The 25,214-nt window shown below is 38.4% G+C and overlaps 2 protein-coding genes across 68 annotated transcripts in view; one reads left to right on the top strand and one right to left on the bottom strand.

Moving 5' to 3' along the window:
- Positions 1-11,150, top strand: part of CALCRL (calcitonin receptor like receptor) — a 65,675-nt gene extending 54,525 nt beyond the window's left edge. For 15 of the 23 annotated variants that reach the window (XM_086898350.1, XM_086898355.1, XM_023930680.2 and 12 more), the window contains 3 exons: positions 654-872; positions 1,238-1,279; positions 7,295-11,150. In XM_086898350.1, the coding sequence (XP_086754476.1) occupies positions 654-872; positions 1,238-1,279; positions 7,295-7,516 (483 nt within the window). In that variant the 3' untranslated portion in view covers positions 7,517-11,150. Of the gene's footprint in view, positions 1-653; positions 873-1,237; positions 1,280-6,661 lie in introns of all 23 variants that reach the window. The other 8 variants (XM_086898364.1, XM_086898363.1, XM_086898368.1 and 5 more) reach the window with 3 other exon arrangements.
- An 819-nt stretch (positions 11,151-11,969) lies between these two features.
- Positions 11,970-25,214, bottom strand: part of LOC111931910 (uncharacterized) — a 130,681-nt gene continuing 117,436 nt past the window's right edge. For 8 of the 45 annotated variants that reach the window (XR_015289474.1, XR_015289451.1, XR_015289487.1 and 5 more), the window contains 5 exons: positions 17,652-17,781; positions 15,013-15,153; positions 14,041-14,202; positions 13,259-13,426; positions 11,970-13,143 (listed from right to left, as the gene is read on the bottom strand). The gene's annotated coding sequence lies outside the window, so the exon portion shown is untranslated. Of the gene's footprint in view, positions 13,144-13,258; positions 13,427-14,040; positions 14,203-14,590; positions 14,656-14,836; positions 15,154-16,277; positions 16,480-16,753; positions 16,873-17,651; positions 17,782-25,214 lie in introns of those variants that run through there. The other 37 variants (XR_015289456.1, XR_015289458.1, XR_015289482.1 and 34 more) reach the window with 15 other exon arrangements.

Genomic DNA, 25,214 nt, shown 5'->3' with positions numbered 1-25,214 from the left:
CAGAACAGACCATCTCTAACAAAAAAACCTTAGTACCTATGGAAATAAACAAGTTCATTTGTGCAAGGGAACGACATAGAGCATCATCTGAGTGCTTGCTGCATTGGCAGCTCTGCTGAAAGAATAAAAGATCCAACCACTGGCTACTGTAAGAATGGCAAATCCACTGTTTGTCTACAGGAATATACAGTTCCTTGTAACAGCATTTTGCCTTTTTTATTATTATTATTATTCTGATTTTTTCTTCTCTATAAACTTACCAAATACATGTCTGAAAAATAAAAAGCAGCTTTTTGAAGAACCATATTTAAATACAAGGAGAGAAAAACATCATCCTCTCTCTTGATCAACCTGAAAAGAATCAATTCTTCACTCATGCACTGTTCCTGACAGCAGAGAAAAAGGTGTGTGGTTTGTTACCACTGGCAGGTACCTTGCTTAGAGAGTTTGAGGAATGGGTGTGAATACTGGAAGTAAGAGCCACGTCTCAGTTACATAAAGGTGTTTTCAAAGATGTTTATCTGATATCTCTTGTACAATCACAGTGCTATCGAGGCAGTGTGAGTTTGTGTTGTCTGGTGTCCAATCTCACAAATCAGTGTGTTGGATTATTTTTCAGACCTCCTTCTCAATGTCATTTTCTTTTCCGACAGGTGAACCTTTTCTTCCTGCTGAATATTGTTCGTGTTCTCATTACCAAGCTGAAAGACACCCACAAGGCTGAGTCCAACCTGTACATGAAAGCAGTGAGAGCCACCCTGATTCTTGTCCCACTCCTTGGCATTGAGTTTGTGCTGTTCCCATGGCGACCCGAGGGCCGGATCGCTGAGGAGGTGTATGACTACGTGATGCACATCCTCATGCACTACCAGGTGGGAAGCAGCACGCAGCCCTTGCTCACCTGAGCTCAGAGCAGTTGGCATGGCAATCAGATTAAAGATAAATTATCATGCTGTTTCAATTTTTAAAGATCTTCATCCAGTAGTCTTTGACTTCTCAACATGCTGAATTCTTATTTAATTGTCTTCCAGTTTACAAAGGAAAGAAGCATCATGGCAGAAAGCTGGTCCTGTATTTCTAGTGATCAGTTTTAAGAAATAATTTATCATGTTTAGATTTGTCCTGCATTTTCTTTGCTATCTATATCTGAATTTTATCAGAAACCTTTAATTATCTCACACTTGAAATTGCCCATAAGCATATGAATTAAAGCAGAATCTTTGTTTTTATTTTACAGGGTCTACTGGTGGCTACGATTTTCTGCTTCTTTAATGGCGAGGTAGAGTAACAACTTTCACTATATCTATAATAATTTTTATTTTTATATATTTTTGTTTCAGCAATTAAGGATGTGGTTTTTTGGTTTTTTTACATTTTATGTCTAAATTAAAAGAAGGAAACAAAGTATCAGGATGCCAAGAGCAGAGCTTGGAAAGGACTGTGCCATCATTCATGGCGCCAGTAAGTGTGTTAGGACTGATTCTTGGGTGCTAGGCTATACACATTTGTCTTGATTAAGAAATTGAAGAGACTTGTCACTTTGCTATGAAGTCCATATAAATATCATAACACTGAAAAGCAGTTCAACAGCCAGAAGATTTATTTGTCTGTGTTGGAAGCTGTACAGGATGCTATCCTGGAGAATCACTGCTTGGTCCTTCTGTAGCAGGAACAGGACATGCTGCACACGTGTTGCTGGGCTGTACCCTCAGCGGGGGGCTGAAATTAGATGGTCATTTAGGTCTCTTCCAAACAAACTCCTTCTCTGAGTCTGGGATTGTTTTATGACTTTTCTCTGGAAAAATTTTAGGCTGAGGTTTGGAAATTTATTTATTCGGAATTTTGGTTATTTATCAAGAGTGAAAAGCACCATTCCAACAGTAGTCCCTAACAGCTCTGTGCACTGAGGGCAGGAATTTGTGTGGGTTAGAAGTGAGTGTTTAAGGTACCATGATCAGCCAGTTCCAAGGACAAACCTTTTTCTGACATTAGAGGATTGTGCCAGGTTTCAGCAATAGATGATATTGATCCTGTTGAAGCTAACAAGCTTTGCTGTTATCTTGGATAAGTCAAGGTCTCTGGAGTGCACAGGGTGACTTTCATGTAGAAACTCTTGCCCTAGGCTGTAGAGAGTACACTTCAAGAGGTTTAGTGTTAGACATCAAAGCAGTATGAAGGCTAAAAAAATATATCTAAAATTGTTAATGTTGCTCTTGCTTGCAAAAAAAAAATTTAAAGAAATCCCAGCAACCCCAAAACAAGTGAACAAAACTACCTCCACCAAAAAACTAACTGGTAATTTGCCAACACGTTTGACAGAGGAACAATTGCAATGTTATACTCATTCCTACACATCTGTTTGCTCATTTGTTCTACATTTAGTGTGGTTACAGTATAGGCTGTAAGCAGAAATGTGGGAGTAACCAGATGTTTTCCTGAGACTGATCCCTTAGGGTTTTTTATCAGATGTTCTAAAATTGTGTCAGTGTTCTTCTATTGTGTTATTGAGCAGTAATTTTTACTCACAGGTAAATATTTGGTTAATGCTAGAAATGTTTCATGTAGATTGCCTTTCCTTCTCTTCCCAAGTCCAAGGCTTGCAGAATTGCAGTGAAGCTGCCATGGGCTTTGAAGGTTTATTTGCGTGTCATTGTTGTGTGTCCCACCACACAAATGCGTGAGTCCCACTGATATTTTGCCAAGGAGCCAGAAAAGATGAAGATGGCTTTCTCTGAGTTCAGTGAGCCTGGAGCAGGGGCCTTGATCTGATTTTACCATAGAGCAGATGCAGGTTCAAGTCCCTGCTCATACATTGGCTTCAAAGCAAGAACATCATTAAGTGTTCTGGATCAAATCTGATCATTTGCCCTTGCTCTGCATTGACATTTCATGCACTCTTTCCCTTCTACAGAGCAGAAAGCTCAGGATGGCTTCATAATACCATAGTATAGTTCAGAATGCCTTCTAAAAACAGGTATTTGGAAAAAATCAGTTTGTTCTGCTCCAGTGTAAAATCAGGGAGGAGGGGTGGAAAACCTCAAAATTTCTGCAGTTTTTATAAAACAACATTGTCTGCTGCTCAGTTCTGTCTTCATACTTGTGCCTCTTCCAAGGCTGTTTTTAATTTTAAATTATGATTGATTTTGAAATCTATTGCTTTGTCTGATAATATTTCATTGTTACAAACTCATATTTTTTGACATGTCCTCTTTTGCTGCGTAAGAAAAACCAAACCTGAGTCATGTCCTAAATTCACCATGGGTTCATCAGTGGTAAAAGATGAGCTCTTCCACAACTCCTACAAATACTAATAAGTGAATCACTGCTTGAATATCTACAGGCAGAATAATGTTTAAAGCAGGACTTGGGTATTTTAACATTTATTAATTTAGGAATTCAATTTTTAGACCACAGACCTTGACTTAGTTAAACATACATGTCTGTATTTGCTCTCTAAAGAGTGGAAATTTGTGTCTTTTAAACCACTTTTGGGTTCAGTGCTTCAGTGATCACTATTTGCTTTTTTTAAAATTATTTTCAGTACACCTTGTTTAAGAATGGACTTAATGCTTTATAAACAACTGTATAAGTAAGGAAATCCAAGGGGAGAAAGGAGGTAGGGAAAAATGTCAGCACATAAAAAAGGGGTTTCCTTTGTCCCCTGAAAGGTTCCAGCCCTGGCAAGTGGGGCTGCAGGCACTCGTCTGCTCCCTTATAGTCAGAGCAGGGCCTGAACAGACCCTGCCAGCTGCAGCTTAGCTGGGCTGCACAGGGGCTGCTCCTCATCCCCCTTCACAGCAACACCTCCTGAGAGATTACAGAAGGAGCAGCACCAGGGACTGGTGGCAACACTTGGCTGCACTGAGTCTGTGTTTTAAAGGTGATGCTGATGTTGGAATTGACACTTGGAGTGACAGTGGGGCAGAGATTGCTTGTGGGATATTAGCAATTAAAGAATGCTAAAAGCACAATTTTCTTTCTAAGTCTTAGCCTTTCCCAGCTGTTACTGTACATTCTAGTGTATTTTGCACCAAATATCAGGCACCAGATCCTGTTCAAGCAAGACACTTCTGACCAAAAAGTGAACAAAATTGATCTTCTAGGATAAAACTTAAGTGAAGAGAAATTAAGAAATGTTAGAAAAATAGTTGGTATGTGCTGCTGACTGTAGCCAAGGAACATCTCCAGTTTGCTGAGCAGAGCAGCCAGGGATGGCCTGTCAAATCCAGTTCTTACAGGCACTGCAGCTGTTGGTCACAAACCTCCTCCAGACAGAGTGGATGTGCAAGCTCTTCAGCTTGGATCTTCTGTGGCAGCCCTTCCCCAAGGATACTCACATTCTGCTTATGGGCCAGCAGCCCACAGAGTGAGATGCTCTCAACACATCATGTTTTCCAGCTTCAGATGGCCTAGCATGGCTTTTGGGGTCATACAGGCTGTGGCCATAGGAGAAGCTTGTCAAAGATCTCTGATAAATCAGTGGGGATAATTCCTGTTGAAATTTTAATAACAGGTGCTATAATGACCTACATGATCTGTGCAAGCCTTGTGGGGTTTGTTTGCTTTTTTCTTTCATTTCTCTGCCCTACAGAAATGCTGCCATGAAGATCATAGTCTCAGGTTTGCAAGGTTATACAAGCTGTTGTACAACAGGTGAGATAGATGAGGCTGTGTTGTGGTTCGGTTTGTGGGTTTTTTTCTCCTGGTTGGCTACTGAGCTCTTCAACTTGTCTGATACTCAGCATTAAGCTACCAGTGTTAAAGGGCTGACTGGAAGGAGTTCTTCCTGCAAACTCATCAAAGCCAACCATTATTAAGTTACAAGGTGAGAAAGAAAGAATGAAAGACAGACTCTTCCAGCTGGAACCAGCATCTCTGTTAAGGACTGAGAAGCACAATTATATTATTGCAATGTTTTTCATTCAATGCTTTGCTTAATATTCTTTCTTGTAACAAAGTTACAAAGTTCTCCCCCTCCTGAGCTGAATTTACAGCTCCATGCCACTGCTCAAAGCTGAGGAGCAAGTGGTAAAAGTTATATTCTCCCTTTGTGGGCAGACACAAGAGGTATTGTTGAACAGAGTGTAATTGATTTTTCCCATCTTCTATAAATGATTGGAAGGTTAGAGAAGACTGAAAGACATTTATTTCACACTAGATGAAAGGATGTAAGACCCTACAAGAACAGACACACAGCAGGACAGAGGTGCAGTCCTGATTCAGCAGTAAGAGAGAGGCTTTAGGAAGAATGCCAGGAATATACATGACTAACTAGAAATGTATGGAGAGACCGTGATGGGCACTGGGGCAGGCAGGGAGGAAATGCTGTTTGCCTGCACAGGAAACCCTTTTTATAGCTCTGTCCCTGGCATGGAGCAGCTGGACTGCTTTTCCCTGGCAGTAGCCCCAAGACATTTGTCTTGCAGGGATGCTGGTGGCTCTTAGGAGCTATAGAATCCTTTGGGTATCCTTTAGAACTGTTTAACAAATGTTTTTAACAAGCAAAAATAAGATAGACAGGTGTTCCTGAAGGAGCCAGGAGAAGTGTGGGAGAGGACTGGAGTGTGTCATTTGGCGAGCCTAGTTTATCTCCCAGCTCTGCCAAGAGACTCCTTTGACCTTGTTAAGCCATTTAGTTCCAGTTGCTGGCATTTTCCTCACCTCCAGCCTGTCTTGTCTAAAGAGAAAATTGCTCAATGTGTAATTTTTTGCATGTGTGTCTTCAGGAGAACAAATAGAACTTAGCTTAGTGATGAATACAGATTGATGCCAAATTCCAAGCTTCCCTCTTGGAAAAGCTGGAATTTTGAATATGCTTCTTGTCTTGGCTTAATGATAGATTACAGGAGATCTGTGCAAAGACTTAAGGCTCTGTGTTTGCTCTATTCTAAGTTTCTATGCAATGCACACATTAATTAATATAAAACTTCCCATGCTTAAACTAGAACTCTGCCTTTAGACTCTGAAGAAATTCTGAATTTTGATATGTATGAAAAGCATTAAGAGCTGAAACTCAAAATTATGATAATTCTGATTATTGATTTCTCAGTGTTTGGAGATTTGTGTTTAGATGTTTAAAGTGGATTAGAAAGTTTTTATGAACAGTGAGAGAGCACTTTCTTTGCCCTAAAATGCTACTTTGTTATGTTAATTGGTTGATACTTGTTTCCTTATGCTCTGGCATTTCCTTGTAAAGGATTTGAGAAATACGAAGTTCTCCTTTAAACAGAGGTTTCTGATACCAGACTGCAGGAAGTCTGAAAACTACATCCCTTTCTTTGTTTTTGTTTTTGTTTTTCATGATTAAAGCCAGAGTAAAATTAGACAAAAGGAGCTATTGTGTGAGGGAAATGGAAAGCAAACATAAACCCTGAAGACATATAGAAAATCCTAAAAATATTTACCCACAATGTAAACATTTAACCGGGGCAGTCACTGTTCACTGGTTAGCAGTTAGGACTGCTTTTGGTACAAAATTTGTCTGAAAAGGAAATTAAATATTCATGACCCATAGGCAGCTTTTTTAATATAGAAAAATGTTTGGAAAAGCAACAACTGGAGCTCTTACCATTGTGAGCATTCCCCACTTGGAATCTTCCCTGAAAGACTAATTCCATGTGAATTTCATGAATACAACACTCCATCACTCCATTCTGCACAGGTGTTTAACCATATTGGAGGGGAAGAAAGCCATGACAAACGTCACATCCTTTCAGTGGAGGCATTTAACCCAATGGGACCTTCAGCTATTTTATCAGCTTTATTTTTAACTCTGCTGTAGACATGTGGAGTTCAGGAAATTGTGTTGAAGGTATGGTCAGAAACTGGGGAAGACCGACTTGTCCCAAAATCATAGCAAATGTAAATTATGGTGTGTTGAGAGTAAATGAATTTACAGCTGCTGAGGGTGTGGCCTTTTGAAAATAAGGATGAACAGAAATTACCTTTTTCAACTGTTTCTCATTTGTCTATGCTGGAGTGCAGTTCACAGGGGAGGAAGCAGAAAGTTGTGTGGCTTCTGTTCCTCCTGTAACCTGTGCTTTTTCTGAGCTGCTAGCGCACTGCAATTGTAAAATGCCATTACTTCACACCAAATTCGCTGAAAAATAGCGCTTACCTAAGTGGTGAATAATTCTGAATGTCTCAAGTGCTAAAGGGCACGTAGGGGTAGGCATCCTTGTCCAGGATTGCTGTTGCTGAGACACCATTTCCGTGTCCTTCACACAGCAGAGGAGGAAGCCCCTGAGCTGTCCCCCAGTGGTTTACACACATTTTGCTTTGTCTTGGGGCGCAGGTGCAGGCTGTCCTGAGAAGGCACTGGAACCAGTACAAGATCCAGTTTGAGCACAGCTTCAGCCACTCGGACGCCATGCGCACGGCCTCCTACACCGTGTCCACCATCAGCGACGTGCAAGGCTACGGCTACAGCCACGACTGCGCCAGCGAGCACCTCAATGGCAAGGGCTACCACGACATGGACAGCGTGGCACTAAAGACTGAGAAGCTCTACGGCTGAGGAGCTGCCCTGGGCCCCGTGCCTGCGGCATCCACAGCTGACTCAGTGACCTCATGGCCAGAAGATCTTACCTGCCTTGGGATATGTTACTCTCCTGAATGATGCAAACTAAACCAACACGCTTCTCATACATATATGTGTGTGTTTGTGGATCTACACACACATATGTATATGTATGTTTGTGTTTCTGTGTATCTATACAGTATGGACTTCTGTACATATATATCTATATATGTATGTGCATTTATACAAGGATACAAACTTTGCCTCTTCAGTTTCTACTGTGTAGACAAAGTTGGCAAATATTTGTACAAAGGGAATCAATGAAGGATTTCTTATTTTCTTGGAAGTTTGTGTAAGACTGTGCTGTGTTGAAGCCACTTCCTTTGCCTATCTTAGAGGCATCTTAGATATCTTAGAATCTTAGAGTGTAAATACCATACTCTGTTGTCTTAATTCAACCTGAAATAGAACAAAGCAAAATGGTTTAAATAGGTGCAATAATAAGAAGTTTTCCAAGTTCTTTTTTTGGCATTCATTTTTTTGGCTTTCAAAAAAGCCTGACAGGTAAGCTGTGGTAACAGATTCAAAGACAGATACTGCTGTTTTGTTTAAAGAGATTGATGTTTTAACTTTGGTTTGGCCAGTTCATTTTCTTCCCACTGTTTTACACCAAGCACAGAGACACCACTTCAGTGTGAGCCTTGATGGACTTCTGTACTGCAGTGTAATATCTTGCACCAAGATTTGAGCAATTTTATTTCAGCTATTTCAGGATATTCAGAAGTGTCTCCTTCTCCTGAGTTGCATGGAAGTTTCTTCTGGATTTAACAAAGACAAGACTGATGAGGCCTCCCTGTCAGAGAGCAAAGGAGTAACCTGAGTCACTGTAAGTCCCTCCAGACACTTGTAATAACTGCAGCTGGTGGAACTTCACTGTGTGCTTAAGGAATTTACTCAACTGGAGAAGATCATGTACAGAATTTATTGTAGCATTGTTCTGATTTTACTTTTACCTTTTTTCCCTGGCCATATGCTTCATAACTTATTCCTTCATTCTTGGGGCAAAGTTTTGGTTCATTTTGTGGCTGTTTTTGTTGTCTGAGATGAGCATGCAAGACTGAACACAGTGCACATGATATGCTACCTTTAAAGCCAGTATATGAGACTCAGACTAATCAAGCAAACTAATGTTAGTAATTGTCATTATTTGGAAAATCCAGTATTAAGTTTGTATTATAAAGGTTCAAAGCTTCATGGATTGAGAATTTCAGCATTATTTTGGATTGGTTGATTCTGAATCTCTGTCTCATTTAATTGGTTAAGAAAAGTACTTTATATGTTGTTTCTTTGGTTCTGCTGGTGCATAAAGGTCTCACTGAAAACTATGAAGTTGTCAGGAAGGTCTTGAGAAAAATGTGTCTTTATAGAAATTTATATTTTTGTTAAATCTTTATGCTCTAAAGAAATAGTAGTTCTGTTAAGTGGAATGACAAAAATGCTCAAGAATGAGGGCATTAAACAAGGTGAGTTAACTGAAAATTAAAAATGTAAGAAAAAATTGTATACATTGCATTTGCAGATAAGTCTACTTCAAGAGGGGAAAAAACAAAATCAGGCAGAAGAAAAGTTGATGCTGGAACTGTGACAGACTCTTTGGCTAATGAACATATTTCTCATGTATGTAGTCCAGTCAAAAAATTGGAAGAAGTTCTTTCTGAGACCAGTTTGAAATAATTTTGCATACAATATTATTGTGTACAAAATACCTTGACTTTGACATTCAAACATTTTTGTCAGTAGCTTTTCTCTACACTTCTTTAGTGTCTAGGTAATTTTCAGTGTTTATTACTTTGTGAGTTCATAAGGCATTAAATGCTTTGTACTTAGGAAACATTAGGAGGAATGTGGCAAGTTCATGCCACTTGCACCTTTCTTTACAGTTCTTATGTCTGGAGTTTGAATATAGAAAGAGTTTTGTTAATGATTTAGTTTCACAATATAGAATCCCAGCTAGGATGCACAAATAAAGACTTCTCTTCTGCAGGGCTGTCTGGTCAGTGGATGGGAATGATCTGAAGAATCTCTTGGGTTGTGTAGTGTGGACTACACTACACTCTGAGATCTGGCAATCAGATGTCACAGTCTCTTAAATTTAAGAGTGAAAGAATAATGTCTGCTACAACATGACTAGAGGTTACAACTCTGCTTGCTGATCTTTGTAGTGTTACTGAAAATCTGTGCAATGTTCTGAAGATACCAGTGGTGCAGAAAATCCCTGCTCCAGTGTAGCAGCTTTCCATTTGTGGGACCAGATCATCAGCTGGTATAAATCTGTCTTGAGTTCCCTTTGCAGAATCTGCAGGTACCACTGAGACTCAAAGCCCAGACAGGTGTCCATTTTGACATGCTGTAAGCCCTTTATGGCATATTATTAGACAATTATTTCATGGTACCTGGTGGATTGTTGTTGCAATTAACACATAGATGTTGGTCTAGAGTGCGATACAGTATTAGATTTTAATTAAGCTTCATTTTCTGGGAGGCAGTTCAAATTTAACAGACTATGGATTTTGTCATACTTCAATACATACTTCTAATTGCTCTCTGTCCTCTATTAGAGAAACTCTTAATGGTAATTTAGGAGGGAAAATTGTTTTTATACAGAAATTATCCTACTTCTAGGTGGACAATCACAGCTTCCTTCTAGGCAGACACACCCCCATCTTCACTTTTGAAAAGAAACACATCCAGCTGGCTGTGCAAGAAAGTCTTTCTGGCTCTGAAGAGTCACATGGTATAGCAGAGCTATATTTCCCCTCTCCTGCTGAGGATAGATAATCTGTTTTATAATTTGCATTGGAAAATACCAATTCCTTATTTTGTCTTCCTACCTCACCTTTTTTCAGTTTCTACACAGCTGAGAATGATCTGCTTCTTAAAATGTTTTTTTGCCACCGTAACTTAAAATCAAATCCTTATGCTGATTTCTCATGGCTCTTTTCTACTTTAGAGAATGTTGTGGTCCATAGTTGTGTTCTCTGGGATGGAGGTAAACTCTCTTTTGGTGGGGCTGTGAGATTCCTTTGAACATGCACATTATTATTTGTTTATTATCTGTTATTATTTGCTGTTACATTTTTTTTTTTTTAATTGAGGATTTATTATATCAATCTACAGGGGCTACAGCAATAGTTGTCTTATGTTTGTTATCTGTAACACCAGCATGTTATGATTGAATGAGAGAAAATGTCTATTTTTAATGCTACTGTCTTCAGTTAATAAATAGCTGCATTGCAGGGTCCCTCAGTTGGTTGTTTACTGTTGACATTTATGTTATGCAGTTTTTCATGGTGGTGAAATACAAAGAGTATTTGGCTGTAGAAATGCTGCAACATGTACTCCTTATTGATGTCAAGAAACATTTGGGCTGGAAACCAGGTAACATTCATTTATTGTACTATGTAAATAAGATTAATAGAAGCTATGGCATTGTATTTATTGCTTACACTAAGAACAAAATGGAAAAAATGTGAAGTTATTTTTTTGGTTGTTCATTTTCACCTTGTTCATATGAATCATGCATTTTAATTGCTGAGAGAAGTTTCTGATCAATAAAATATTACTCCGTTTATTTGTATCTCTTGTGCTGTAATATAACAAAGCTGATCTAAATTGGCTTTCACAGATGTCTTAAAACTCTGTGCTAGTTAAATATTAACCCAGAGAGAAAGCAATTACATAGTGTTAGTAACAATTATTCTGATTTTTAAGTGGTTTTCAGTACTTATATTAAATACTTGAGTGCTCAGTTTCTGGAGGAAGTTTTTACAGATAATACATGACATAAAATTATTTACCTGAAAGTTTCACATTCCTATTTCTTGTCTTCTGAATCCACCTTTTTATTAAAAGTTATTAATATTTACTTACATTAAGCCAAAATGTCTGTTCATCAGGAACTAACAGCAGAGTAGAGACTAAATTGAGTGTATCTGTCTTCTTCATCCCATCAGTCAAGGTAGAGGTAGATAAGCAAAGCTTATGATGAGCTTATTATCAGCTCAAATTAAAAACCCAAGCAATATTTAAGCACACCAGGGGATCTTAAATATTGGGTGTTAATACTACTGCATGCCTGTTATTCCTATTTAAAGTGTGCTAATATCCATCCAAAAAATGCACAATCTCCTGCCTGTCTTCATGACTTCTAAGAAAGAGCCTGTAATTCCAGGTAGGTGTTTTTGATCTTCAGTTCCTAGCACCAAATGTCAGGCAGTGGAAATTGTTATGGACTCCGCTCACACTAAGTTATATGTATTCCTTCAGTTCTCTACTAATACTCCCACTTACTGATTCTCTGTATGTTCAGAGTTAAATCTGTTCCATTTAACAATTATTCTATACTGTTATACAACTAACCATAGAGAAGAAGTAAACCAAATCCCACAAATTCAAAAGCTGCTCCTTACAACATTTTATTGTAACTCATGCCCAGCAGTACAAAAGGAACACAAATGATAGCTACAGTAACATTTACAGATGCAGTATAGGTGCCCAAGAGCAATTAAACAGCAGAATGAAACACAGCATCCTAACCTCCTCAGACTAAACAGTGATCCTTACACTTCTGGATAATCTTAAAAGAGAAGATGTTCTTATAGCACAAGGAGCCTCACAGTAATTGAAACAAACTTGCCAATATCCATCAATATTGACACAGACCCCCATTTCACTCTCTGCAAGATACAAAGATTACTGCCTTCGGAAGAATTGGAGTGCCAATAGTGTTTGTCATGGCAGCCACCAATGAAGTCTAAGTTATAAACCAAAGTTTTAGCTTTTATCTGACTCTAAACATCTGTGTGAGAAGAAAATACAAAGAAAATACAAAATTCACTTTGAACTAGACAAAATCCATTCCAAAGTGAGTCTGACTGCAAGTGCAGAGGTGACAGACCCCTCTGTATAATTGCAATATCTATCATTACCCTACAGCTGCAGCTCTTTTACATCTTTTAAACCGTACTCCCTAAATGAACAATTCCAGTTCATCCACATGGAGTTCAATCTTCATTTGAAGCAAATGACATACAAGATTCTTTTAAAATTAAATTCAGTTTTAACACCTCTCCGTAAATTTTAAAGATATTTTCAAGTACTACTTTTAATGTCTATTGAAAGTTTTCTTCCCCTCAACAAGATCCACCACTCTCAATGAAAACTCTGATGAAGGGAAAATATAATTTGATTATTGATAATTCCTTTTAAGCTTAATGCTTTGTTTTATGTGAATTTAACAAAATACAAATACAAAAAAAATCAAAGCCTGTTTTCTGAAAAGAGCTTACTCACTTTTACACTTTTGTTAATTCCTGACCTAAGATGAACAGGCTTTCCTGGAAATTCAGATTTCACAATCAGTATCAAAATGAAAAATTGCCACAAAAGGAAGAAGTGTCCAGAGGTGCTGGGGTCCCTGGTGCTACCTGGTGAATCCAAGTTTTATCGGTGGATGCAGGAAATGTAAACTGAGTTCTTCCTTGTGAAGGAGCCAGAAGAAAACCCTTTGATGCAGAGAACTGGTTTGGAGCCAGTGGGCCCATGGCCAGTGTTTGGGGCAGAGCCTAGCAGGGAATTCCAAAGTTGTACAGGAAACACATAATCATAAGCCATGCACAAATTATCAAAGGAGAAAACAGGCTTGAAAACAAGCGTTCATGTATTTGTTTAATTCCTCACCTTGATATTTGCAAATGAAAAGTGACAAATGTTTGCCTGTAGCAGAGGAATTCCTTCCAATGGTTCTCCATGCATTGGGCAGGGATCACTGTAAAGTGGTGGTGTCTGACACAGTAAAGTCCATAGGCAGCTGTTCCCTATTGTGGCAGCCCACTGTATCTCCAGTAGCTTTACATACAAATATTTAAGAAAACAAAATACTGAATTGGGGAACAACAATACTTAAATGCTACAAAAAGTAGATTGCACTAAACAGAAACAGTTATTTTTATATATTATAAACTATATTTATATATAAAATATATTTATATATATTATAAACTCCCTATTATATATTATTAACTCCCTATTAATATAGGGAGTTAATGCAATAAACGTGATGAGAAAAAAACATTTCTAGATGTGAGGGAATTAGAGCAAAGGGGACAAAAGGGGACAAAAAGTAAAATAAACTGGTTTGTGCCTTTTCTTTTAAATATGCTATAAAAAGTTTTCAAATCAGAGTGTTGCTATCTTTCAAACCACATATTTATAGACTTAGAGAAATTATAATGACTTGGTCCCTTATTCTCCCCTGGATGTAGACCTGAAACAGTAGAGAAGAGCTAGGAACACAAATAACCACATTTTCCTTAGCTAACCTCCAATAGGTTAGCCTATATAGGAGCCAAATTTAGTGCATTTAGTAGAGAGCTCCAAAGTGCATTTGGCTGGGTTTCCTGGAGGGATCTGCAGCCATGTATTCCACAGAGCAGTGTCCATACCCAACTTGAGCTACTCACAAGGAACTCCCATCCTGTGATGCCAGATGGACTCCGGGAGTTGTCCTCAAGCACCGGCTCCTTCTGTTGGAGTTTGGGCACATGATTACAGTAAGGGTTTCCCTATTCCAGGGTTTGTTTCCAGAGCCTGTAGGCATTTAGCCACCAGAGGTACTTCACAATCTGCAAGAAGAACCAAATTCATAGCAAGAGCTCTTGGTCTGAGATGACTTGAAGATTCCTAAAATTTGTTATTATTCCATGGGTTATAGCACAGTGCAGTGTCCCCAACTCTTACAAAAAGCATCTCCATTTAACACAGCTGGGATGCTCTTTATCCAGATGTTGCAATGGACTTGCTAAGAATTTAGACAGTTAGAATACCAATGCCTTCAAAATCATCATAGTAAATACCTGGTGTAAAACTAGTTAAATTTCAGATGATTTCAAGGCATGGACTCTGAACAGTCCTTTCCAATCCAATTCTGTATTTGCTATGAAGCGTAGAAATTGTCTCCCTCTCCTTTGTCTGGGAAATGACAGTAGCTATTTTTCATTTAAAGCTAATTACCTCTTATTTTTCTCCACATGGACTCGTTTCTAACAGTCAGGAGTGTTCTAAATAGCTTTCTCTAGCTGTAATTAAAAAGCTAATTAGAATGATCTGTAATTCATGTGTAAAAAATTATTAGAGAAGAAGGTTCAATCAAGAAGCTTTCACAGAAAAAAAAAAACAACATTGAAAGCAAAAAATAGAAATGTGCTATAGCAAAACTTCATAAATGTTTTTGTTGCAGACAACAACAGCAATACTTACGTTTTCATTATATAACGCAAAAAGGGCAGTCACCAGCACTCCCTGAGTTTCATGGCACAGGGATGAAGGAAGTGCAGCTTCAGAGAGTTTTCACCTCACTCATTTCCTAGGCAAAGTTGTTCTGGCACTGGGGAATAACTGGCATTGCTCCTTCCTGCAAGGAAAAATGCACAGACCTGGTTTCTGGCTGGACTCTCCTTGCTGAGCTGTGGAATCGCTTGACTTTCTCTTCAGTCACTCCTTGTTTATGCCTTTCAGTGCTGCTGAAACAAGTGATGGGAGCAGGAATCCCCATCAGTTCCTGCATGCAGTGGTGACTACAAACAGAAAACCAGACAAATCTAAGAATTCATCCTATTCCCAATCCAGTGGAAGCATAAAATAAATAAAGCATAGAATTACTAAACATACAGAGACAGTAGGAGCACACTGTGAGCAAATAACACCAAGGTCATGGGTTCAAGCTCTGAACAGACCATTCCCTTTGGAGTTGGACCCAGTGGTCCTTGTGGGTCCCTTCCAGCTCAGAACATTCTATGATTATGACCAGACAACATTAGCATGTAAAGCTTATAGAGCAGTGTTAGAAAAAAAAACCAAAAAAACAACAAATTGAAGAGAAAGTGAATAAAAACTATGCTTATACAGATGTGGACTGTCTATGATTTAAGAATTCCAAAAACAGTCACTGTTCTGTCCTGGCAAAATAATTGTACTTTAGAATAAAGAAAAATTGCACATCCATCTATTTGCCGACATTCCCCACTGGTTTTCCAGACACAGATATGCTGATGAGATTAAATATTAACAGGAGGCCTGGGGCTCCCTTCATTAGCACCAGTGGGCACAGCTCATAGGCTTAGCAGAAAGGGGTAGAAACTCTACATATCTCTCTTGTATTTCCTTATTTTCTCTTCTTTTATGCACAACATAACATCATCTGGCCTTATCTACAGTGATTCTACATGATGAATTCCTTAGCCATCCAGCCCAGTTCCCAACAACGAGTGCCAAGACAAAGAAATCATTTTTATTTCTGTTAAATTTATACTTTCTGTCAAAGGTATTTACTGTAGACTTAAATACCATCTCCTTTGCCTAGGCTAGATAGGAAAGTTCCCATAGACTTAAGGGAAGCAGTTTGGATAAGATGTCCAGACCATCCTAATAGTATTTAAGTAAGCATGAGTTTTTTAAAGGTTGAAAATTCATTCTTTCTTAATAATGTCTTCCTTGGTTGCATCTGAAAGCAAAAATCTATAGAATGATTAGCCTAGTAGTGGTTTCTTCTGAACCGTAATTAAGTTGTAGAGGACTAGTGTGAGTTTGGGTTAAATACAGGAGAGTGGGCACCATTAAATAAATAAAACCTAAAAAAGCAAGTTTTTCCTGCTTGCTTCCACCTAGTCCTTGAACTAGCATTGTTACCATATTCACAAACCATGCAGTCTGCCCGTGGAGCACCTTTCTGGCATGTTCCATTCACCAGCTTCTTCACAACCACAAGGAGACCACAGATTCCAATTTATTCTGCGTTTGACCAGCTGACTCTGTTCTCATTCTAACTTTCTTATATGGGCTCTGTGCTATCTTTGTTCAAGTCCTGTACATTTCTTTTACAGCCTCTGAAAGTGCATTATCACCTACAGGCAGGAAAAATATAAGGTTTTAAATCTCTTGATATGGGTGTGCTCTCTAATCAAGGGCAAGGTAGCTGTGCATTCTGATGGACATGCTGTGTATTTAGCAAGGTACACGCAGAGAATCAACATTTTCTTCAAGTCACAAATAATGGGCATCTACTGGAGAATGTGAGTTACCACAAAGGGAGAAAATAGGCTCTGAAGTCCATTAAAAGACACAATGAAAAAAATCATGTTAATGGTGCCCTCAGAAATCTAACACTGAAATTATTACCTTTTCCTGGCCTTTTGTGTTAGGTTTTCAGGCCCACAATGAACTGAAGGATGTGATGCACTGAAATCACTATATGCATGTCTGACTTCAGGGCACAATAGGAAAGAACAGAGGGGTACCTGCAAAAATAGGTTGCTAAGATCAGAGGGTTTTTATCACTGCTGCTTCATTGCCATCATCATCAGGGTACTGCAGCGCATCTCCTTTTCTAGACCCAGTGTGATTTTGACCAGTGCAGATAATGCACTGGCTTGATAATTACAGGTCCAAAAATTACACTTCCTTGCATAAAAGAGATGTTTGAATTTAAAGGAGGCTGGCAGGTATTTCTGTAAAACCAATTTCATACTCCATTTTTCAAACAATGCAGCTCAAAGGCCATACTAAAGATACATGAAACATGATCTAGTATGTTCTTTTGAATGCAGAGAAAGGCACAACAGACTTTTCCTCATGTGAAGTGTAAATAAGTGTTTAAAAATAGAGGAGATCTTCTCACTAACAAATGCATGGTGAGAGCAAAATGTTCTCGCTTTAGTGATGACAGAAAGTTCAGAAAAAAATTTTACTTCTCCCCATTTACTTTGAACTTGTCACTATATTTTTACAAGCTCCCTTCCTCATCTGTAAATACTCAGCATGGTCATGTGATAGGAAATTACAATATTTTAGCCTCTCCAACTATGTGTCATTAAAATCATTGCACTCTGCTTTGAGGCTCAAAGTTAATTCATCTGCAGATGAGTCTGAGAGCCTCTGAAGGCTGCACTCCCCAGGAGCTGCGTGCCCTGGACCTACCCAGCCTTGGAGAGGTGCATCTGCCCTGACAGAGCTCAGAGAGCCGTGGGCAGGACCTGAGCTCCCAGACATGAACAGTCATGACAAGAGCCATTTTTACCTGTCAGTTCAGTGAAGATCTCTGACCACCCAGCCATCCTGGAAGTAAACTTCTTCAGGGATTCTTTTTTTAGCTGACACTGCCTGACGCTGGATTATTCTCTTCTTTCCTGTAAGCCACATAGGAACATCTGCAAGAGAAAAGCTCCTTCAGACCTGCACCTCTCCTGTGAATTTGAGCAGGGCCAAACATATTCTGACTTTTTACTGTTTAAATATTTAGCTATCTTGCCTCCTCTGAGTCTATCTTGGCTCTTTTCTGAGATGCCCTTTTCAACAACAAATACAATTTTTAATGTTTTGGAGGGTTTTATTGAATCTGTTGCAGTACCCATCAGTAAGTGCCCCGTTCATACACTGGCAGTTTACCACTATAGCTATTCCAGACTATCTATTCCAGAACTCCCGTTGTGAACAACTATTTCTCTCCAGAATAAAAACAGGTTTGTGGAGTTTTTACTTAAATTGCTTTATTTATGTTGGAAGAAAATATTTTAAACCATGGATTATTTTTTCTGGAATATCTACTCTGGCAGATGTCCAAGCACAGTTGTCCCATCAGTAGCAAATGGGGAAGTAAACCAGAGCTCTCCAGCAGTCCAAGGCATATTTTGAATCTGTAAATCAGCAACTTTTAGTATTAGGTCCTTGTTTAATAATTTTGTTGTAAAAAAATACTGGTTTTGTCCACTTGCCATATCTGGTATGTGTGTGTGTGTGTATATATATATATATATATGGTATAGCCCACCATTCAGCAAAGAGTCACAAATATAACTTTTCTAGGCACAGAAAGAGAAGATATCTGCGTTGCTTAAAAAAAAAAGAATTAAAAAAGGTACTACAGAAAGCTTATAAGCCTTCAAGAAGGTTGTCACTCGAAATCTGTGTGTAGGTGACTGTGTATTTTACAAATGCACAAAAGCACAGACATTGGCAATAAAACAAATTTTACAGATCAAACTCCATTCCCTCCATGAAATACAGTAACTAAACTCTGCTCTCAGAAAATGAATCAACTACTTTTTTTTTAAAGTTATTTTCTGAATTGTAGTTTCCATATATTAGGGAAATAGTGAAGGAAATATTTACTTACTTTTAGAGCAAGTTGAAGTGATTCATTAAAAAATTATTTTGTAAGGAAAAAGTTCATTATTTTTAAAAGGCTATGATAAAATACAGAACAGAAAATCAAAATATATTATACATTAAAAATACAGAATATGAAAAGCAAAATTCTGAAATGCTAACATTTATCATACTCTTTTCTCTCTGGTCTTTTATCATATTCCTTTCTCTTTGGTCATATTTAGACCAATATGCCTCGGGTTTATTCACCCCTAACATTTTCCTGTTGTCCACACATACCATCATTTCAAACACAGTGGATTAAATCTACTCCCATCACCAATTACTGGTGCAGACCCCAGTTTTTAGATCTCTGCCTTGCAGCGTAGTCTCCCACATAAACAACACAGCTTGATCTAGCGCTGGGATCTGCTGTAATACAAACTCCAGCTGCCTGCTTCAGCTTCAGAGTCTGCCTGAGCTGCTCTCTGGACTCCCTTCCAACACCCCTCACAGCTGTGTGAGCAGCCTGGACCAGCAGTGTTGAGTCACGCTGAAGAGTGGCTCCTGCACTGCCCACAGGGATGGATCTGCTCTGGGTAACCTATTCCTGTGCCTCACCACCCACATGGCACAGAAGAAATTAGGATTCCTTCCTAATATCCAATCTAAACTTGCCGTCTCTCAGTGTAAATATCCTTCAAGTGATAACAGCACACTGCCTTAATATCATGAATGTTATTTTGTATCTTCTTACCTTGAACAATAATCCTGGATTCTTAAAAAAATTCATGAACATGGCTTTCATATTTGGGGCAAAATAAGAAAGTTGTAGGGGTTTTTTATGTTGTCTGATGTCACTCAAAGCCAAGGGATGCTTTGGGCTTTGTCCTTTCAGCCAGTACATTCAAATCCTTAAAACATTCCAGGTTTATATTCAATTTGTGGGTCATGCTTTATATCTAAAACACTCATCTGTCTACTCTTGGAAATGAGAAGAATTTGCCAAGATAATTTTTGCAAAATATTTTTTTTTCTTTTCAGACAGTTTCAAGCACTGTGGCCTGTCCAGACTTTCTTTTCCCCAGCCCAACCCAATTAGATTACAAATATTTTTCTTCATCTGATCACAACAGCGCTAAGATTTGTTCGTGTCTGTGATGCACAAGCTGCACAAGTCCAGTTTTGCTCACAGCTGGGCTGTGCCAGTATTCTCCCTGGAAAGGTCTCCACACAGCTGAAGTTTACCCCTGTTGTCCCAGTAACAAAACTGCTCAGGCTGCTTACCAGGAGCTCGGTGCAGCTCTCATCCCTCGCAGAGCAGCAGTGGCACATTGCTGATTCATGCAGCTCCCCTGGGCAGAAGGTCTCCAAGGGCTCCCTTCCAAGGGAATTGATACTCACCGGCAGCTGAGCCAGCGGGACGCTTGCTGGGACCCAACAGAAATCTGCCTGCTCACCTCTTCCCCAGGACCCTTATGTTCAGTATCACCAATTACATTATCCTCTAGCTATGGGCTGACATTCCTGCTTCTTTCCAATGTTGCCCTGAGCCTCTGTGAGGTTCTGTTTCCTCTTTTAGGTTCCTAAATAAATCCCTGCACTCTCACGGTGCTGGACAAAGGGCAAATGTATCTGAAGTGGAGAGAAGTTGGCAAATCCTAGCCTGCTACAAGAGAGAGTCCTAAAGGCCACAAGCTGGTATTCTGCCTGTTTCATTAAATTAGTGCACAAAACCACCAACTGTTGGAAAGATATCTGACATAGCATCTTTCAAATCATATTTTTAAAGAGTGAAAATATTCCTTTTCTTACTTACTTAATTATTTTGAGTCTGTTCATACAACACAGTCCTTTGGATGAATTTGTTCCGTGCTACAGCTAGGTGCCCATTCTCATTTCTCTGTATTCTTCCCCAGAATGACAAGCATCCAGCTGTGGACACGGGAATTCTAGGCTCAGCTTACAGCTTTCTTCACATTACCTGCAGCATGGCCGCTTCACAGATCTTGCTGGTCCATTGCTGAGCACACATGAAAAGCACATTGGAGAGATTATGTATTCTTAGCCACAAAAAGCACTAGAGGGTCCCTCTACTATAAGTTGATATTAAAAAATAAGATCTTTCCAAATTCCACAGTACATATGGTGATCTTCCATCAGGTAGTTGCATGTTGAAGCCATGCATAACACTCAAAGCAGAGTCAAGTTGTCTTGTCTTTGTAATAAAAATACAGCTGAATTTGCACTGGTCTTTTCCAACCCAAAGTATGGAGTTATATTTTGTGAATTCATATGTGCGAAAAAGAGAGTCAAAAAATTACTCATAGGCATCTGAAGTTTTCTCCAAAGCTAGGTTTTCTCTTAGGAGTGATAATTCTGTTGCCTGTCATGCAATGTAGTGAATTTAGTCATGTATTATTTTTTTCCTTCTCACTGAGAGCAAGGGAGCATGAACTTTGACTGGTGACTGTGAAATGCTCTGAACGCTCTCCAATCCTTTATTAATCCATTAATTCAGATAATTATTAATCCATTATTTCAGTTTCTTAAAATGTATTAACAATTATACTCAGAGGGCACATTACAATTTCAGCAATCCAAATTCAGTTTTTCACAAGGAGCAGGAGCTCCCCTGGGGGCCATACAGTTCCCAAGCTGGAGATTTTCTAATTGCTTGTCTCAAGGTGATCAGGAACAAAGGGTCCAAGGCCCAGAGCCTGGTGGAATTTTCTCCAAACAAATAACTGAGCTATTTCTCCTGGAAATATCACTGCCTACGAGGCAATGATATATTTTAGGTGGTTTTAGAATTTTTCCTTCTCCTCCTCCCACCCTCCATGACAGATAAATAATCTGGGATGAATCATGCTGAGTGTAACAGAATGAGTTATCAAAGACAAGAACCTGCAAATAAATGGGTTTTTTTACATTGAGTTCATATGCATTTTCTTGGAAAGGTAAGAAAAGGAGTGCCTGATAATTGAATTGCTGTGCTTCTTTACTGAAGTCACTTCCTGACAAGCAGCCAAACTAATTGGTTAAAATGAATGTGAGAGCTTGAATAACCCAGTCATGGCCAGCCACAACTGGTGCAGCATTATACTAAGATAACCTATGTTATTTACTCCTAAACAATATGTACCAGCCCACTAAAACCATTATGATTTTTTTGTAGCATTCATATTTCTACATTCAAAAAGGTAAAATAATTTTCAAGAAACCACTGTCAAGATCTTAACACTATCTTCAATCTCAACCTTTGTTTTTATTTTCTTTCCCAAAATCAAGTGCTCACATGAACAGCTTTTACACTGTATTTTCATAAAATATGTTTTAAACCACATGTACATATAAGAAAAGCCAAAAAAAACAAACTTTCATCTGAAACTCTCTATGAAATAAGTGTAAGATTATTCCCATGGAAATTAAAGATTTCTGTATTATGCTACCTATAGACCATAAGGCTAAGTAGCACTGAATATATTTTCACAATTTTTTAATATACCTTAACTCAAGAGAACATGCAAATTTCAAATATCTCTAAAAGCTTTTTTGAAAGTTCTATTAAAGTCATTCCAGCTGTGTTATTGAAAGTAGCTCCAATCCTCAATGCAGTTCTTTCATGTTCTGCCATCACGTCAATGACCCTTTGTAATCAATGCTTTGTCTGCTATAAGAAACCAAGCCAAAGAAAGTAGCTTTCTTTTTTCCACTTTTCTAGTAACTTACTTTTTCAATGTTATGACCTTAATTCAGAACATTTTGTTGCATTTTAAAAATGCTCATTTATTTTAGAGCAACAAGCTTGAAAATTTTCTCAGAAGTTCTGCTGACTAGAAAATGTTCTGTTTCTGCCTATTAGAGTTTTTAGCTTCGCAATTAGGACTGATAATTAATCTAATGCTTAAAAGTTATTAATCCTTTATTGGCAGCACCCTTAAATTAACAACTTCTGTGCTACTGAAATTTATGAATTCTAGAGTTGAAGTAATAAGATTTACAAGTGTTCTTTACCAAACCTCCTTTACTATCCTCTTGGCCCTCTCCTGCTGAAAACTGACATAATGGCCTACCTGAGTCATTTAGGCACAAAGTCTGAGCATGGGTACACAAATTAAACTTCTTTAAACTTACTGTTGTTGAGCAAGTGACCAGACATCATCATGAAGTTCTTGAAGAGGGTATCCACATGAGCAGAATGCTCCATGGTGGGGCTGCAACAGCAGCGTGTGTTTGAGACAGTACAGTAGTGTGTTTGTACCCAACATATTTCATTCTTGTTACAACCTGCAATGTTGGAAATCTTCACAATGTAAATGTAGGGCTTTGTTAATGAAAATAAAAACATGAGAGGGGCCTCTCCATGGCATCAGGCACAGTGACCAGGCTGCAGTGAAAACAGCTAGGAGTCACTGGTTATCGAAGCCCCTAAATGATTATGACTCAACAGTTTTTATACAAAATATTCCCCACTAAACAGGTGTTTTCCTGATCTAAAAAACAGATGTTCCATGAAGGAACTGGTTTCACTAACATAAAACATTTTAGGCATAAAACTCTTTCAAAAGCTAAAATATTAATACTATGTGGTATAGTGGACCTGATATCAAACTGCAAACCGAACTATGAAAGAGGCAGCAGTATCCAAAGTCAAGTTAGTTAAGCCTTATTTTAAAATAGCACATTCGGTGATTACTTTGAGATATTGAAAGGTTGTTTCCAGCTTCTTCATGGGCTGCATCCTGGACCTGACCAGCATTGTACTGGAAGCAGGAGGCTCTGAATGCAGCAGTATCCCTGCCTTAAGCACTAATTTCAGCTGATGCCTAGCTGACTTGTACTGGCTGTGTTTCAGAGATTATGGTGAAAGCCTGTGGCCAGTTTTTAATGGTTGGGGGAATGGTATCAATGGAGATTTAGAGAGAGGATGACCCTGTTGGGATGCTGCAAAGTAATAAAGCATATTACAGAGAACATAAGGGAATGAACAAACCCACCAATAGATTTCATGTACAAACCTCTGTAGAAAGTGTTTCCTTCCTAACCACATGTGGAAGTGTTAGTGATTTTCACTGTGAATGAAACAGTGGGATATTGCCAGTTATGAAACAGGATATAAAAAATTCGATCAATGAAGACCAACATCCTACATTGGTAGCAGCCAAGGGGCACAAGGAATTCTAAACCATGAAAACTTAAAATATTCTGTAACCAAATTTATGTGTTCAAGTAGATGAGCACTTAACATCACTGCACAGAAAAGTAATTACCCTTAAATACATTACCTTCTCATCTGAATTTTAGGCCACTTCAAGACACCTTCACAAACCCTATGAATTTAATAAGACTTCAAAGTAGGGTTTACTATATAGAAAATGCAGACTTTTTATGGCAAATTTTAAATTATTTTTCCATTCAGTTGAAAGTACAGGGTGTAAATTTCTGTTTATAGAATGCAATTTGATCTATGAGATCATTAATAGTCTAGTGACCACTCTGTCACACTGTGTACTGTGACTAAGAAAAAGGAACCAACCCAAAAATGATACAAACATCCAGTGGCAATTTTCAAAACTGCACCTACATGTTGTATCTGAAATGCTCTGAGACTATTTAGATGAATATTATATGCATATGCCTGAGCAAAACAATAATTGCAGGGTAATACTGTGCAATTATTAATAATTAGCATTTCTTGTACTTTCTCCTCTTTCATTTACCCTCTTTCTTCCCAGGGCAAAAGTTCACAAACACAGGACTGTCCCATCTGTTTGCAAGATGATTGTTACCACGCTCTCAGCAACTTCAGTTTACAAATATTTGGCTGCAGTAAGAGATGATGTGCTTTTCATTGTTCGATCTTTTTTCACCCAGACTGAACTCCCACACAAAACTCCACCTTAAGAGTGATAATTGGTGCTTAAATAAGTAGATTATTTAATATAATGATTTAGTTATATTTTGCAATGTTTGAAATTCCATAAAAGATCAGGAATAACTGCTGGAGCAATCTGGAGAGGAAGGGTTTACACTTTTAACAGAAAACAAACTTCCCCCAAACACCACCCCCTTTAAAAAAAAAAAAAACAACAAAAAAACAAAATAAAGAAAATAAAAAACAAACACCAAAAAACCCAAACAAATTAAGTTTTTTTTAATTAAATTTAGATTTAATACTAAATCTGAAAAATTCTACCTGATAATAATATAACCAGTTTTGTTACCCTAGTCAAGCTAATAGTAATTAGCTGATCTCTTGCCCTTGGGGAAAAGCCTGTAGGTATGTAGCCAAATACACTGAGAAGCAGGGTAATTTGAGAGGTTAGAAGGAAAGGAGGAGGATGCTGTCTGCCTGATGGGGAGATACTGCAGCTGGAGAGTGAGAAAAGATTCTTCTCAGGATGCTCAACACTCAGCAATTGGATTTCCGTGATGGATGTGCGAGAGCACAAGGATGTATAAAGAGCATAAAGTACACATTTCTTTCACAGTT

This window comes from Cyanistes caeruleus, chromosome 7 (genome assembly GCF_971803275.1).
Source record: "Cyanistes caeruleus chromosome 7, bCyaCae1.hap1.1, whole genome shotgun sequence".
Lineage (NCBI taxonomy): Eukaryota > Metazoa > Chordata > Aves > Passeriformes > Paridae > Cyanistes > Cyanistes caeruleus.
The sequence above is the reverse complement of the archived record's forward strand: the minus strand, read 5'-3'. Positions and strand labels throughout refer to the sequence as shown.